The sequence below is a fragment of the Sciurus carolinensis genome, chromosome 4 (assembly GCF_902686445.1).
Source record: "Sciurus carolinensis chromosome 4, mSciCar1.2, whole genome shotgun sequence".
In the NCBI taxonomy this organism is placed as follows: domain Eukaryota; kingdom Metazoa; phylum Chordata; class Mammalia; order Rodentia; family Sciuridae; genus Sciurus; species Sciurus carolinensis.
The window spans coordinates 172,965,108-172,980,844 of NC_062216.1; the positions used below are offsets into that span (position 1 = coordinate 172,965,108).

Sequence of the window (15,737 nt, forward strand, 5' to 3'; positions counted from 1 at the left end):
TGTTTCTAGCTGTGGCTAGGGCCTTTGGTGAGATAGCACGAGGATGCCGTGGGAGAAGGCACCTTGTCTCCTTCCTGGCCTTTCACCCCAGTGCTGAGTGTGATGGAGCTATAAGGTGTGTGTGTGTTAAGAAGCTCTTAGTTTTTTTTTATTTTTTAAATTTTTTTGTAGTTGTAGATGGACAGCATGCCTTTATATATGTGGTGTTAGGGATTGAACCCAGTGCCTCACACATGCTAGGCAAACAAACGCTCTGCCTTGGGCTACAGCCCCAGTCCCAAGAAACTCTTAAGTAGGTTTTGAAAGTTGACTTCTTTTTCTAGGTTTCTGAGAGGTTTTGTCAAGAAGGAAGGAGCATTGAATTTTATCCAATGCTTTTTCCTTTATCTGTTGTGATGGTAAATATAGCTTTCTTTTTTATTGCTTCAATGTGGTGAATCGTATTGATTTTCGTATGCTAAACTCAACATATATTCTTAAAAATATGCCCCACTTGCTCCTTCTTTTTCTATATGGTTTGATTGATATTTTGTTATGGATTTTTGCGTCTATGATCTTGAGGGATGTGGGTCTGTACTTACCTTTTCTTGTAAGGTCTTTGTCTGGTTTGGAGTCAGGATGACAGAAGTGTCATAAAGCACATCGAAGTGTTGCCTCTACTTCCTGAAATCCTGAAAGAGTCCTTGTAGGATTGATGCTATTTCTTCCCTTAGCCAAGGGCAGCATTTCCTACTGAGGCCATGTCAGCCTAGAGTTGGCTTTATGGGAAGCGCTTTTCTTTTTTTCTTTTTTTAATAAATTCAATTTAGGATTGTTCAAAGTTTATAGTTTTCTTAGATAAGTTTGGCAATTTGTGTTTTTCAAGGACTTTGCCATTCCATGTGGGCTGCCAGGTTGGTTGCCACTGAGTCATTCATAGCACACTCTTCTTATTCTGTAATAACCTATGATAATTATCAATTTTATTAATCTTTTCAAGGAACCAGATCTTGATTTCATTGATATTCTGTACTATTTTCTTTTAATGCTTCTCTTATCTTTATTATTTCCTTTTTTCCTCCTGGCTTTAGGTTTAATTTGCTCATCTTTTTCTAGTCTCTTAAAGTGGAAGCTTACATATTGGATTTAAGATTTTTGCTATTTTCCGATCTAGGCATTTAACACTTTTCATTTCCCTTCAAACATTGCTTTTACTAGACTCCATGTCTTTGCTAATTATTGTATAGTTGGGTTAGTCATTGCTGAGATAAGAGTGTTCACATTTCCAATTCTGATTGTGGAATTTTCTGTCTTCCTTTAATTCTGTCCATGTTTTGCTTTATTTGAAAATTTTTCACTGGGAAAATATACATTTATGAACATTACATCTTCATGGTGAATTTTATCCTCCATCACTGTGAAGTGTCCCTGTTTATTCCTGGTGAGATTTTGTTTTAAGATTTGTCCAATATTAATATAAGCCAATTTGACCTTTTTCTTGGTGCTGGGGATCGAACCCAAGGGTGCTTTACCTCTGAGCCACATCCCTTGCCATTATAGTTTTTTATTTTGGGACAGGGTCTCGCTTAGTTGTCAAGACTGGCCTTGACTTGCAATCCTCCTGCCTCAGCCTCCCGAGTCACTGGGATTACAGATGTGGCCACCATACCTGACCTCCTTTGACCTTTTTAAGCTTATGGTTTATGTGGTTTGTCTTTTTCCCACCTGTTAACTTTTAACTGATCTGTGTGCTTCTTAGAATCCCATTTCCATTTTCCTGTTGGCATCTTGGTTGTGGGTCTTTGCCTTCTTTTAGGGGTTGCTAAGGAACACAATGTGCCAGTGTTTCTCGGTTGCTTCTGTTGTTATTACCTGTACCGTATCTACATGCCTTATAAACCTTACAAGAAAATAATTTTTCTGTGAACAATTATATGATTTATGAAACAATTAAGAAAACAACTTCAGGAAAGGAGGTCATCTGCATTTACCCAGGTCCATTTCTAACACTCTTCAGGGTAAGGTGCTTGGGGTTTGTCTGATGTCATGTCCCTCCATCTGCAGATGTCCCCTTAGTGATTCTGTGGGCGAGGAGTTCTCACTTTTATCTGAAAAAGTCTTTGATTTTATCCTTGAAACACATTTTTCTGGATATAGAATTTCTGATTACATAGTATTTTTTCCTTCAGCAATTTAAAAATGTTGTCCTACTGTTTTCTGGCTCCATGGTTTCTAAGAAGTTGGTCACAACTCAAGCCCTTATTCTCCTGAGGCTGAGGCTGAACGCTGTCCCTGGCTTTCAGCAGTGGGTTGTGTCTAGTGGGGGCTTCTTCACGTTCACTGTGCTGGCAGTTAGTCTAGCATCTTGCATTTGTGACGTTCTATCATCAAATTTGGAAATTTTGGGCCACTATTTCTTCAAGCACATTTTTTGGTCTTGTTTTCCCTCCTGTCCTTTGGGGTTGTGATTACACTAATGTTTGAACATTTTATGTTCTCTAGCAGTTCCCTGAGATTCTTGTTCTTCATTGTATCTTTAATCTTTTCTTTTTTCCTTATCCTTAGAAATCTCCTGTCTATCTACCTACCTATCATTTATCTATCTATCCAGTGACTCTTTTCCAATATTCTTCCTTCTGTCATGGCCTCCAGCTGTAAAATCCCTCCAGTGAACCGTGTGTGTTACCCAGGGGCACTCTACCAGTCCTTTTTATTTTGAGACAGGGTCTCAGTGAGCTGCTTAAGGCCCCGCTAAGTTAAGGCTGGCCTTGAACTTGTCTTAGACACTCAAGTTACTGGGATCACAGGTGCCCCTGCACTCAACTTCAGTAAACTTTTAATTTCAGAAATCATATTTTTAAGGGTTATAATTTCCATTTGGCCCTGTTTTATTGCTTCTATTTCTCTGCTAAGATTTACCATTTTTCTAGAGTGTTTTTCTCATTCAAGTTGTTGTTTTTCTCTTATTATATTTTTAGTTGTAGACACCTTCATTTATTTCTATGCCGTGCTGAGAGTCAAATTCAGTGCCTCATATGTGCTAGGCAAGCACTCACCACTGAGCCACAACCCCAGCCCTCACTCAAGTCATGCTTTATTTCATTTAGTTCCAAAAGTCACTTCAAAACATGCTTCTGTTGGCTGTAACCTTGGTGCATCTCCAGGATGGATTCCATTGGTTTTCTTCTCTCTAGAAGGTGTGTTCCATGTACCTGTTTCTCTGCACTTTGAGTCACGTTTGGATCCTATGATGTCAGACTGTGGATTCTGGATTCTGTTATTCCTGCCTTGAGTGTTGTTTCCTTTTTTTGCAGGCTATTTTCTTGTGTGGGCTCAACAGAAGAGCGTTGTAGGGATAGCCCAGGCTTGCTTCAGACCTCTTCTTTAGCTCGGCAGCTCTGGGTCTGAACAGCATATGGTTCTGTGGGAAGTGAGAGATATGGATGAGCGCAAGGACCTCCTCTCTGGGTTTTTCTTTTGGGGGTCTGCTTGCTCTCTCTTCAGTGTTCACATTTTCACGTTCTTTTGCTGTCCAGGCCAGAAAGAAGCAGGGTTTGCACGTGTGCCCCACGACCACTGTGCACGCCCATGTATAACAGCTGGCCCAGGCCCACAGCTAGAGGTGGCCTTCCTCACAGGTCCCCTCCCTGCTCCTCCAGGGTAGCACAGACCCTCATCAAGGTCTGTCTGCTTCTGTGCACTTGCAGATACCTGTGAGCTGGTTTTCTTGTGGCGTGTCTAGTTTTAGGACCGTCTACTTTGGGGTATAAGTGATCATGGGTCATTCAGCGGCCTCTGCCATGTTGCCCAGTGGTGGAAACATGCTGACTGGTCCACACAGCACTGAGAAGAGCACTGGTCTAGAGTACGCTTGATGATGGCCTCCTTCAGAATGGCTCTCCTGAGGCTCTCTGCCAGTCTCCCGCCGGACGTGAGTAACTAGGGGCTCTAAACCAGACAGTGTCAATGCTAGTAGATGACTTCCATGCTCAGCCTTCTGTGATCTTGGCTGGTGGCTGGGACAAGTAAGGCAGAGGTGAAACGTAGAACAGGGACCCCTGGGTCCCTATCCACAGAGGTGGTCTTTTAAGAGACCTGGGTGCACTGGCTGGGTGAGAGGCCCCGGGGGGGGGGGGTTGTAGCCATGTCACGAACATTGTAATTCTTCATTGCTGTTGTTGTTCCATGCCCTAGAGGGTCATGTCACGAGGTCAACTCGCCTTTCATTTTCCTTGCCCTTCATTCCATCTCTAGCTGGGATCAGCTTCGCTGGCTCACATTCTTGAACTTCTTTAGCGCCCACGTGTTTACATTTCTCAGCACACTGAAGACAGCATTGCACTATTTCGGTTTCCAGTGTTTCTGTAGAGAATACAGCCTGCTCAAATTCTCACTCCTTTAAAAATAAACTTGGCTTCTTACAGTTCATCACCAGCTTTGGTCCCTTCTGCAGTTTCACTATGATGTGTGGACTTGGAGATTTCTTTTCACTAACTCTGCTTTGCATTCATTGAGCTTCCTGAGTCTGTGGTTTGGAGTCTAAATATTTCTACTGTCTCTCTTTCCGAGACTCCAGTTACACCTATCACTTTCTCAATCTATTCTCTGTGTCTCTTAGTCCTTCTGTATTCTCATATTTTTATTTCTTCATGTTGGATTTTTTCTGACCCATCTCCGGTTCATTTACTCTCTCCAACCTGCTGTGAATCCTGTCCTGTGGGTTCTTATGAACACAGTGCATACGCTGGGTCCTCACCTTTGTCTGACAATTCTAGGTGTAAGTCTTGTGCCTCAATATTTGTCACACATTGCTTCTGCTGGTTCTCATGGTATCTTGTCACCCTGAGAACTCAGTTATTTTTGCATTGTTCACTAATTTGAGAATTTTTATAGGGATATGTGGGTGGCTAGGATTTCACCTTTCTCCAAAGATGATTTTTATTTGCTTTCGCCCTCTAAGGGCAACATGTGACACCATTCTGGTTTTTCTTTTCCTCCTTCTTCTTCTCTTTTTTTCTTTTTGGTACTAGGGATTAAATCCAGAGGTCCTCTACCACTGAGCTACATCCTCAGCTCTTTTTACTGTTTCCTTTGGGATAGGGTCTTGCTAAGTTGCCCAGGCTGGCCTCAAGCTTGAGACTATCCTGCCTCAGTCTCCTGAGTTGCTAAGATTACAGATGTGAGCCACTGCACCTGGCTGGCTTTTAAGTTTTTTTTGGTCACTCAGAGGATGACTTTAAGCAACTTGACATTACCAAAGTGAAACTTCTTCCATTTTCTGAAACTTATTGTAAAAAGCAGGGATTTTCAGTGCTTTATTTTATGGAAAGCACTTTCACCTTCAGTCTGCCTAGTGCTCATATAACTATTCAGGATTTAGGTGAACACTTTCCCTGGTTGTTTCTTCACCTCTCCTATTTCCTACCTTATTCTTTACAATGTATCATCTTTCTGTTTCTATTTCTGTATTCCCTTAACAGATCCATAACTTATTGATGACTGATGACTATTATTCATCTTTATGAGACTAGCTTCTAAAATAGTCCACAATAAATGCTCAAAAGCATTGGCTAAGGCTTAATTTGTGTACATCAATGTGTGGCATGTTAATCTGGTAACAATAATGTGAAAAGATGTCATTTAACCCTAGTGAAATACTATCTTGGTTCCATCAGTTAAGACTGACAATCGCTAGTCATTCTGAGGGGTTGATACCATCCACCATTGTCCACCCTGACTTCCTGGGGTTTCCTTACCCAGACTGCTTCTCTTCTGTCCTTATAATGTCATTTTAAACATCTTCTCTTGTAACTTTTTCTTACTCCTTTTCCATACTCGCTCTTTTCCATACTTTTTGTTTGGATTGTTATGTTTTCTTCTGGATTCATGCCATTTCCTTTCTCCTTTCTAAAAATACAGCATAGCTAAAAAAAAAAAAAAATCTTTGTTCATTAATTCAGTTCATATTTATGGGTCACTGCCACAAAGTGGCTCTTCTCCTAGGTGGTGGGCTGGAGATACAAAAATAAACTCAACAAAAATCCCTTCCAGAGCTTATAGTTCTAGCAGTACACAGAATAGACAAGGAGTCGTGTGTGAGTGTGCACACCTGTAATTCCAGCAACGTGGAAGGCTGAGGCAGGAGGATCACAAGTTTAAAGTCAGCCTAATAGTGAGACCCTGTCTCATAATGATTTTTTTTTTTTTTTAAAGGGCTGGGGATGTAGCTCAGTGATAAAATGCCATGGGTTCAATCCTCAGTACTAGAAAAAAGAAAAAAAAAAAAAACAAAATAAGTAACAATAAACAAAATAGGAAAGTAAACTCCAAGACAAAGGAAGTGTAAAATGCTATAAAGAGCTGGGTTTGGTGGTGCAGGCCTGTAATCCTGGTGCCTCAGGAGGCTGAGGCAGGAAGATCCCAAGCTTATAGCCAGCTTCAACAACCTAGTGAGACTGTCTCAAAATAAAAACTAAAAAGTGCTGGGGATGTGGCTCAGTGGTTAAGTACCCCTGGGCTTAATCCCAGGCACCCTCATTCCTCCCCCCCAAAAAATCCTGAGGCAGGAGGGCACTTCCTTGGAGGCCTGTGTGGCTGAGGCAGAATGATGGAGGGAGGCTGAGTAAATGTGATCACCGTGGGGAGGGAAGCATGGGACCATTTTCAGGCTTCGGAGGGAAGAACTTGGGCCTTTACTGAGTGGAATTGAAATCCACTAGAGGGTTTTGGGCAGGGTGAAATGTTGACATATTTTTAGAGGATCTAGAATGTAAGGAAGAGACAGGAGTATTTTGCAATATTACAGGCAAGAAATTATGGGAAATATTTTCTGGAAGATTCAGAGTTTTGTTTTACAACTGAGGATAGAAAATGAAGTATACTTTCTAACTTCTGCCCAAGGAAAACACTGGGAGGTTTTGGCCGGCTAGTCTTCAGCTGTGGTAGGTGATGTGATGCCTGGCACCTATCGGGCACATGAGTATTTGTGGAATGGATGAACATGGAGCCAGAAAACAGAAGCTGAATGACAGTATTGGGAACTGGCTTATGCTTCTCACCGCCCCTGCATCCTCTAGACACATTTGCTGTCTTTCCATTCTATACCACAGAGTCCAGAGTGCCACATTTTGAACACACTCTTCAATTAGAATGTGGAGGGTTGTGTGTTTACATATTTTAAGTGGCTCAACAATGTGTACAGTCCCTGTCACAGCAGTTAACTGGACTGGATTATTTGCCTCTCAGAAGTCTGAGTGCTGTCACCGTTGGAACCATCTTAGTGATCTATCTCCAGCACTTTGCACAGGTTTTGGCAACAATTCTTGTTCAAAGAAAGCATATACAGTACAATTTGATTAAGGGCGATGGAAAGAAAATGTCAGTTATCAGCACTGGTCAGAGAAGCTTTGTTGAATTCTTGTAAAATATATTTATTTCCCTTAGAAAAACACGATTCTTACCCTGCTGCCATAGAATTCAGCTTCTTCTACTTGTGTTTTAAATCCCTAATGAGCCAGAACGTGCATTCTTGCCTGTGCCCCGTGCCTGCCAAGAGGGCTCTGATTAGGGACTGGTGAACTCGCCTCTCCAGGGCCTACCTAGGCTGTGGGCTGGTCCACCGGCTTAGGAGACAGGATACGGGTCTTCAGCCTTCCTTCTCAGGGGGGTCTGCCAGGTGCCACCCGCCCCAGGCACCTCGGCCAGCGTCTCTCTCAGGCCCTCTGACTTTCTGTCCCAGGTACGGGACCCCAGGACACTTCCCCGGGTGTCCCCCTGCCCGGGGGATGCCTGTCCCAGGTATGGCCCCCCACAGGGACACCTCCCCGATGTCCCCCTGCCCTGGGGGAACCTGTCCCAGGTACCGTCCCTCACGAGGACACCTCCCCGATGTCCCCCTGCCCTGGGGGAACCTGTCCCAGGTACCGTCCCTCACGAGGACACCTCCCCGATGTCCCCCTGCCCTGGGGGAACCTGTCCCAGGTATGGCCCCCCACGGGGACACCTCCCGGGGGTCCCCCTGCCCTGGGGGCGCCTGTCCCGCGTACCGCCCCCCACGGGGACACCTCCCCGGGTGTCTACCTGCCCTGGGGGCGCTTCCCGGGTACTGCCCCCCACGGGGACACCTCCCGGGGGTCCCCCTGCTCTCGGACCGCCCGCCGCGACCCCGGCCCGCAGGCCCCGCCCAGGAGCAGACCCGCCGCCCTCCGCCGACCGCGCCGCGCTGCGCGACCCCCTCGGCCACCCCGCGCGGCCCGCGCTCCGGGACTTCCGCCGCGCCCCCCGCCCGGGCGGGACTTCCGCTGCCCCCTCCCCGGCGTCCTCGGGCGGCGGCTCTGCGCGGCGGCTGGGCGGCGGCGGCGCGGCGGCTCCCGGGCTTCGGCGCTGCGGTCCTGCGGCCTCGCCTCGCTCGCCTCCCGCCTCGCCTCCTCGCCTCGCCTCGCCTCCCTCCCAGCTCCTCGCGTCCTCCTCGCGTCCTCCCCGCCTCCTGCCCGCCTCCCTCCCTCCTCGCCCCTCGCGTCCTCCTCAGCGCCGCGAGGCAAGATGGCGGCGCCCAGGCCCCCGCCCGGCCGGCTGTCGGGCGTCATGGTGCCCGCGCCCATCCCGGACCTGGAGGCCCTGCGCGCGCTCACGGCGCTCTTCAAGGAGCAGCGCAACCGGTAAGGGCCGCGGGCCCGGGGCGGGCGGGCGGGCGGGCGGCGAGGCGAGGCGAGGCCTGCCGGGGGTGGGGGGCGCTGCCGGCCCTGCCCGTGCCCTGCAGCCCTGCAGCCCTGCAGCCCTGCCCGTGTCCGTGCCCTGTGTGCCTGCAGCCCTGCCCTGTGCCCTGCGAGCCTGCAACCCTGCAGCCCTGCCCGTGTCCGTGCCCTGTGTGTCTGCAACCCTGCCCGTGTCCGTGCCCTGTGTGTCTGCAACCCTGCCCGTGTCCGTGCCCTGTGTGCCTGCAGCCCTGCCCGTACCCATGCTCTGTGAGTCTGCAATCTGCAGTTCTGCCCGTGTCTGTGCCCTGTGTGCCTGCAACCCTGCCCTGTGCCCTGCGAGCCTGCAACCCTGCAGCCCTGCCCGTGTCCGTCCCTGCGAGCCTGCAGCCCAGCCCTGTGCCCTGCGAGCCTACAGCCCTGCAGCCCTGCCCGTGTCCGTGCCCTGCGAGCCTGCAACCCTGCAGCCCTGCCCGTGTCTGTGCCCTGTGTGCCTGCAGCCCTGCCCTGTGCTCTGCGAGCCTGCAACCCTGCAGCCCTGCCTGTGTCTGTGCCCTGTGTGCCTGCAGCCCTGCCCATACCCATGCCCTGTGAGCCTACAGCCCTGCCCTGGGTGCCTATGCCCGTGCCCTGCGTGCCTGCAGCCCTCCCTGCGGGACTCTGCCCTCTGTGCCTGTAGTCCCGCCTGGGGGTCTGTCCCTGTTCTGCAGGCCTGTTGTCCTGCCCTGAGGGACTCTGCCCACATTCCCCCATCCCACCCCAGGTATTGATGCCCTGTGATCTCAGACCCTCAGTGGGTCCCATTGGCCGCACAGTCCTGGAGCAGTGTTGGGTGGTGTGCAGAGCACCACTGGCTGGGAATGGCCGGTCCAGGTGGTGAGAAGAGCAGATGTCCAGGAGTCCACCAAGACTGGATTTGATTCTTGGCCTAAACAGCTGGGCTATTGAGCACTTTCTCCAAAACTTAGATTTCTGACCAAAAAATGGGAGTGTGATGCATGGGTGCATTGCTGGATGGTACAGAGGGATACATGAAATAAAGCATGTTGAAATATAAAGTATGTGAAGCCCTCAGTTCCTGTTTGATTTGGTTCTATTTTCTGGGCCTCACTTCTTGTTCTATTTAATGGGAATAATGTTGGATAGTATCTCCCTAGTGGTACTAGGGAGGACTAAATGAAATAATGCATATTATTATTAACTCCTTGGGAAGTGCTTGGTACAAAGGTATTGTACTAGGCGATTTAATGGGAAAAGGCAAAGTCCTTGTTTTCTTCTGTAGGAAGCCAAGATAACACACTACCCTAGGGGTGTGGACAAAGCAGAGAACATAGGAGAAAGGAGCACCTAGTCTTGGGTTGGTCTGGAGGATGATAAGAAGTGCCCCTCTCTTTGAACTAGATGCCTCGTCTGAGCACTTCTGATACCTCCAGTCACAGTAGGACAGTGGAACTACTGGAAGATGCAGAAAGCCCAGGGCAGTGCTCCTTGGGCCTTTGGGGAGATGTGTTAATTGATATGATACTACTGGGAGATAGGTTGATTGATTTGAAGCTTGCCTTATCTACACTAGGCAAGACCCATAACCCAGTCATCACCCACGTGTTGAGTACCTACCATGAACCAGATTCTTTGCTGGAAGCAGAGGGTACAAAGATGAATGTGACTGATTCCTTTTGTCAGGTATGTTAGGGAGTTGCTGTGTAAGCGCGTCAGAAGGGAACCCTGTGTGGGCCATGGGTCTGTGGGGTTGATGGGTGGGCCAGGATCACATGCAGCTGCTGACTTATGGGTGAAGAGGACTCGCTGGAAAGATAAGTATTTGCAAAGGGGCCATATACTAGTTTCACAGAGCTGTAGAGAGGAGCAAATGAAACAACAGGCTAGGTCTGGTCCAGAGGAAACGTTCAAACCTGTCTCCTTTTTATAGTCTGCTGGAGAAAATCTAAGACCCTGAGTCAATTTACAAGGCCCTCTTGACTTGGTTGTTGTGAGGGGAGTTAGGAGGAATCACTGAAGGTTTTTATCAAGGGACTGGCATGGTAACCTCCGAGTGTTAGAAAGAACCTTCAGGCTGCGATCATATGGAATAAGAGAGGGTGAAGCTAGAGCCAGGGGCTTTGAGAAACTTACAGAGGCTAGGGCTGTAGCTCAGTGGCAGAGTGCTTGCCTTGCACTGAGGCACTGGGTTCCAGCCTCAGCATCATGTAAAAATAAATAAATAAAGGTTTTGTGTCCATCTACAACTAAATAACTTATTAAAAAAAAAAAAAAAGCTATCGTAGAAGCCCAAGTAAAAAAAAGTACCCAAAGGTAGGACACATTGTGGGTTGGATAGGAAAAAGATTGAGAAATACTTGTAAAATTAGGTAAACGTGACTCGGGGACCATTTGGATTGTTGGGGTAGAATGAAGAAATGAGGATGCTACTCAGACTTGATTCAGTTTCTTCTGGGGCAGTGTCCTTGTAGGCAGAGTTTGGGGACTAGGAAAGGTAAACTGATGGGTATGTCCTGGGATGGAGAGAGACAGCGGTGGTGCAGAGAGCTCTTGGTGATGGTCTGCAAGGACAGGCTTCTGGTTGTGTGTCTGCCGCTGTGTCTCTGTGTATCTTCATGCAAGTCACTAGGGTCTTGTGGGGTTTGGCTCCGAGAGGATCCCTCCAGTCCTGACACTCTGTCCGGGATCCTTGAGGGACATTTGTCCTTGTTGGCAGGGGTGGAAGTTATACCTTGGGTAGGGCCTAGAACTGTTGTATAGCATGGGGCAGGAATGCAAATGAACGCCAAGAAGGTTGGTCCCAGGTGCCAGGAGCTGGATGAGACATGAAGAGAAGCAGAATGAGTCCACAGAGTAGTAGATAGGAAGTAGACAAATTGAAGACAAGAACAAGGGAAGTAACTTAAGATTCTTACCTTTCCTTGGTGGAAAAAGAAGAATTGTAGACTTACTGTGCTTTGTGGTCCCCCTAAAATCCTTGATATTACCAAACAAGCTTCCATCTGGTGCCCTAACTGGTAGAAACCCTGCAGTAGGAAGAGCAGTGGCTTTAGAACCATGTAGACCCGAACAGGAACCCTGCTTGGTCTCTGCAGGCTTCCTGGGTTTGATCATGAAAATGGGAGGATGTTAACCACGTTGCAGAAGTTTTGGGCGGCTCTATGATGTTCTTGGTGTAACCCTGTGGCTCCTGCAAAGGACCTGCTGTTAAGAAAGGACTGGTCTGTAAGTGAACCAGAGCCTAATCGTGTTCCACCTCCTGCTTTTTTGAAAACAACTGAAGCTATTTCAGGATGATGATAATTTAAAGTTTTGTTTTTAATTGTGGTGCTGGTGAAACCCCTAATAATTCTAATTTTTGTGGTTTCCAGAGAAAGAGGTCCTAAAATTTCAGTATAAAATTTTTAGCAACCCTCAAGGAAAAGGAGATTCTCATATCCCATTGTATGTCCACACAACCCTTGGCTCAAGTAGGTTAGGTCTTTCCCTTTGAGTGTGAGCTGAACTTAGTGACTTGTGTCTGAAGGGTAGAATATGGAAGAAGTGAGTGTGATTTCTCAGACTGAGTCCTAAAAGGCACTGCACCTTTTTCTTTGCTCTTTTGGATCACGCACCCTGATAAGCTGGCTGCCAGGTCAGGACCCTGCATCCATCGCAGAGCACTGTGGTGAGGAATGGACCTGCTGTCTACCGCCATTGAAGAGCCATCTTGGAAGTGGATCCTCTTGGTCGCAGTCAGACTTTTAGCCATATATGCAACCCCCAAGACCCTGAGCTACTTTCAGATTTCTTCGTACTTTTCTGTTTTGTTATTCCTTTTTGGTGCTGGGAATTGAACCCAGGGCTTCTTGGATGCCAGGCAAGTGCTCTACCATGGAGCCACATCGCTAGCCCCTCTGTCAGGTTTCTGGCCCTCCTAGCTGTGTGTGTAAGATCATGAGTATTACTGCTTTAAGCAGCTAACTCTGGGGTGCTTTGCTGTGTTGTAGTAAATCATTAACACAGTCTAAGTTCACGCATCACCCATTTTGTAGCCCTCTTTTTGAATCATTAACCACTAAAATTTGCTGAACAATTGCTCATGGTCACAAACTGTCAGTATTAAGGTTCTCCTCAGCTAATTTTTCTCTGTGGAGGATAACTTTTTTTTTTTTTTCTTTCATCTATTTTACATTTGTTTTATACCTTTTGTTGAATGTGGATACATATTTCTGCATATTTCACATTTGTTTAACAAATGATTTTTTTTTTTTTTGCTGTGCTGTGAGTCATTGCAATTCATGTAAGACAAAAATTAAAAATTCTGCTGGTCTTCTGGAGGTTTTAGTTTCCAGCCCTTGTGTATCTCTAGGACCTGTCCTGACTCCAGGGTCTGGAGAGCCAAGCAGGGGTGCCAGGCTGCACACACCTGCTCTGTTCATTGAGAGGCTGCCAGCACATGAATTTTAAATTCAAATCGATCTACAATAAGTAGAGTGAGGCATGCAGAGGCCACGTGTGTACCTTCCTGTACAGTGTGGCCGTGCGTTGTCACCCTGCTGCTCTGTAGTTTGTTTTCCTATAGGCACTATTGTCTTCTGGCTTTTGAATGTTCACAAAGTAGGTAACATTTGATAACCTCATTGCTTCTTCATTTGATAATTTTTTTGGGGGGGACGAGGAGAGTACTGGGGACTGAACTCAGGGGCCCTCGACCACTGAGCCACACCCCAGCCCTATTTCGTATTTTATTTAGAGATTGGTCTCACTGAGTCGCTTAGTGCCTCACTTTTGCTGAGGCTGGCTTTGAACTCTCGCTCCTTCTGCCTCTGCCTCCTGAGGCACTGGGATTATAGGCATGTGCCACTGCGCCCGACTTCATCTGATAATATTGAATAGAGCGAGTACTTCCCATTCACCGCCCTGCTGTGTATAGCATTGAGCCTGATAATAGTAGATGCTTAACGAGTTCTCTTGTGGAATTGCTGACTTGCGTAGCTTATAACCCTTTGTGCTTGCTTGGTCTTTTCTCTTACTCAGGTAAAACCCCCACCCCCCATCTGTGGGTTTGGCTTATTATACCTTTTTAATGTGTTTAGTAAAAATTGTTTTTCTGTTTTCCTTAGTGTGGGCATCCTGTTAAAGGTACTTCATGCTTCTGAACCCCTTCACCTTATCAACCCTTACTGATAAGTGCTCTTTCACAGCACTCACTTTATTCTAATATACGCCTTCCAGAAGGAAGACCTGTGAGGTCAGAGATCTTTGGCTTTTTTTTTTTTTTTTTTAAATTATCCTGTTAGGTTAATACTTCCTGAATTTGATGTCTTTAATTGGTTTGGGAAATCATTAGCCAGTATTTCTTCAAATGTTGCTTCTCTCCTTGCTTTTGAAATTCCATTTATACATGTTAAACTTTCCACTGTATTCTGTGTGTGTGTGTGTGTGTGTGTATACATATGTGTATACATACATTCATACATATATTAATCTTCAGGCTTCTGTTTGAAAATTTTCTATTAATCTGCTTTCTAGTTCTCAGATCCTCTTTTCTACTGTGTCTAATCTGTCATCTGTTGTGTTTTTAGACTCAGGTACTCTATTTTGGAGTTAATTGTATTATAGAATTTCTGTTTGATTTTTCTCTAGTTGTACTCTGTTGAAATTCATCTCATCATCTATCTTCTTGAGCAAATTATAGTTATTTTAAAGAATGTACCTGATAACTTTCTAGTATTAGTTGTGTGTGTGTGTGTGTGTTGTGTGTGTGTGTGTGTAGATATTTGGTTCTTTTTTATTGAATGCTAAATGTTTTGTATGGAAAATTGAGACCATTTCCTGGCATCTTTCCATTGCATAATATTTGCAAACTCAAAACCAAAACTTTATTTCTCTCAACAAGTGGTGGTAGACCAAGTAGATATAATTTGACTGGAATAAATTGAACCTTGACCCACACTTCACACCATTCCCAAGAAATGTGTGAACATGGATTATAGATACTAAATATAAAAACCCAAACTATATTTAGGAGAAAATAGAGTACCTTAGTGTTCTTGAATGTAGGCAAATGTTTCTTAAGGATAGGTAACACCCACGTGTAAGAAAATACTGACTTTATCAAATTAGACTTCATAAAAATGAAGAACTTCTCATCAGAAGACACCATTAAGGGTTGGGGATATAGCTCAGTTGGTAGAGTGCTTACCTTGGAAGCACAAGGCTCTGGGTCCAATCCCCAGCATGGCAAAAACAAAAACAAACAAACAAAAAAAGACACCATTAAGATGGAAAGTCAGGGGCAGGCTGGGATTGTGGCTCAGTGGTAGAGCACTTGCCTAGCATGTGTGGGGCACTGAGTTCAGTCCTCAGCACCACATAAAAATAAATAAAATAAATGTTCATGTACAATTCAAACGATACATATTTAAAAAAAAGATGGAAAGGCAAGCCACAGACTGAAAGTATTTGTGATATATATATTTGACAAAAGACTTTAGTATGTATAAAGCATTCCTACAACTCAATAAAAAGATGACCTAATTAAAAATTGAACCAAAAAACTGCATTACAAAGAAAGATAAGTAAATGCAATGATTAGGTACTCAGCATTAATCTGCTTTCTAGTTTTCAGATCCTCTTTTCTACTGTTTCTAATCTGTCATCTATTATGTTTTTAGACTCAGGTACTATATTTTGGAGTTATTGTATTATAGACTATAGGGAAATATAATTAAAACCACGATGAGATTACCACTTCACACTGTCAAAAAACCCAACAAAACAACACAAACAAACAAAAAAAATTATTGGTGAGAAGGTGGAGAAATTAGAACCATTTATCCATTGCTGGTGGGAATTGTCTAATGGTCAGTCACTGTGGAAAACAGTGTGGAGGGTCCTCAAAGCTACACCTAGGCCATGACCAAGAATTTCCACTCTTGGTATATACCCAGAGGAAATAAGAAAGGACAGACACTGTATGATTTCACTTACATGAAGTACCTAGACTAGATTGGAACTTACCAGGCTTTTCAGGGAGGTGGAATGGAGAGTTATTACTTAATGGTTAGAGTTTCATTATTG

At 45.6% G+C, this 15,737-nt stretch overlaps 1 protein-coding gene and 1 long non-coding RNA gene across 2 annotated transcripts in view; one reads left to right on the plus strand and one right to left on the minus strand.

Moving 5' to 3' along the window:
* Positions 1-225: 225 nt before the first annotated feature.
* LOC124982103 (uncharacterized) lies at positions 226-7,525 on the minus strand. The gene is made up of 3 exons (XR_007108181.1): positions 7,440-7,525; positions 5,736-5,903; positions 226-3,400 (listed from the first exon to the last, which is right to left on the minus strand). It is a non-coding gene; the product is annotated as an uncharacterized LOC124982103 (long non-coding RNA).
* A 784-nt stretch (positions 7,526-8,309) lies between these two features.
* Atxn10 (ataxin 10) overlaps positions 8,310-15,737 on the plus strand; it is a 138,356-nt gene continuing 130,928 nt past the window's right edge. Inside the window, exon 1 of the mRNA XM_047548333.1 lies at positions 8,310-8,636. Within this exon, the coding sequence (XP_047404289.1) occupies positions 8,521-8,636 (116 nt within the window). The 5' untranslated portion in view covers positions 8,310-8,520. The remainder of the gene's footprint in view (positions 8,637-15,737) is intronic.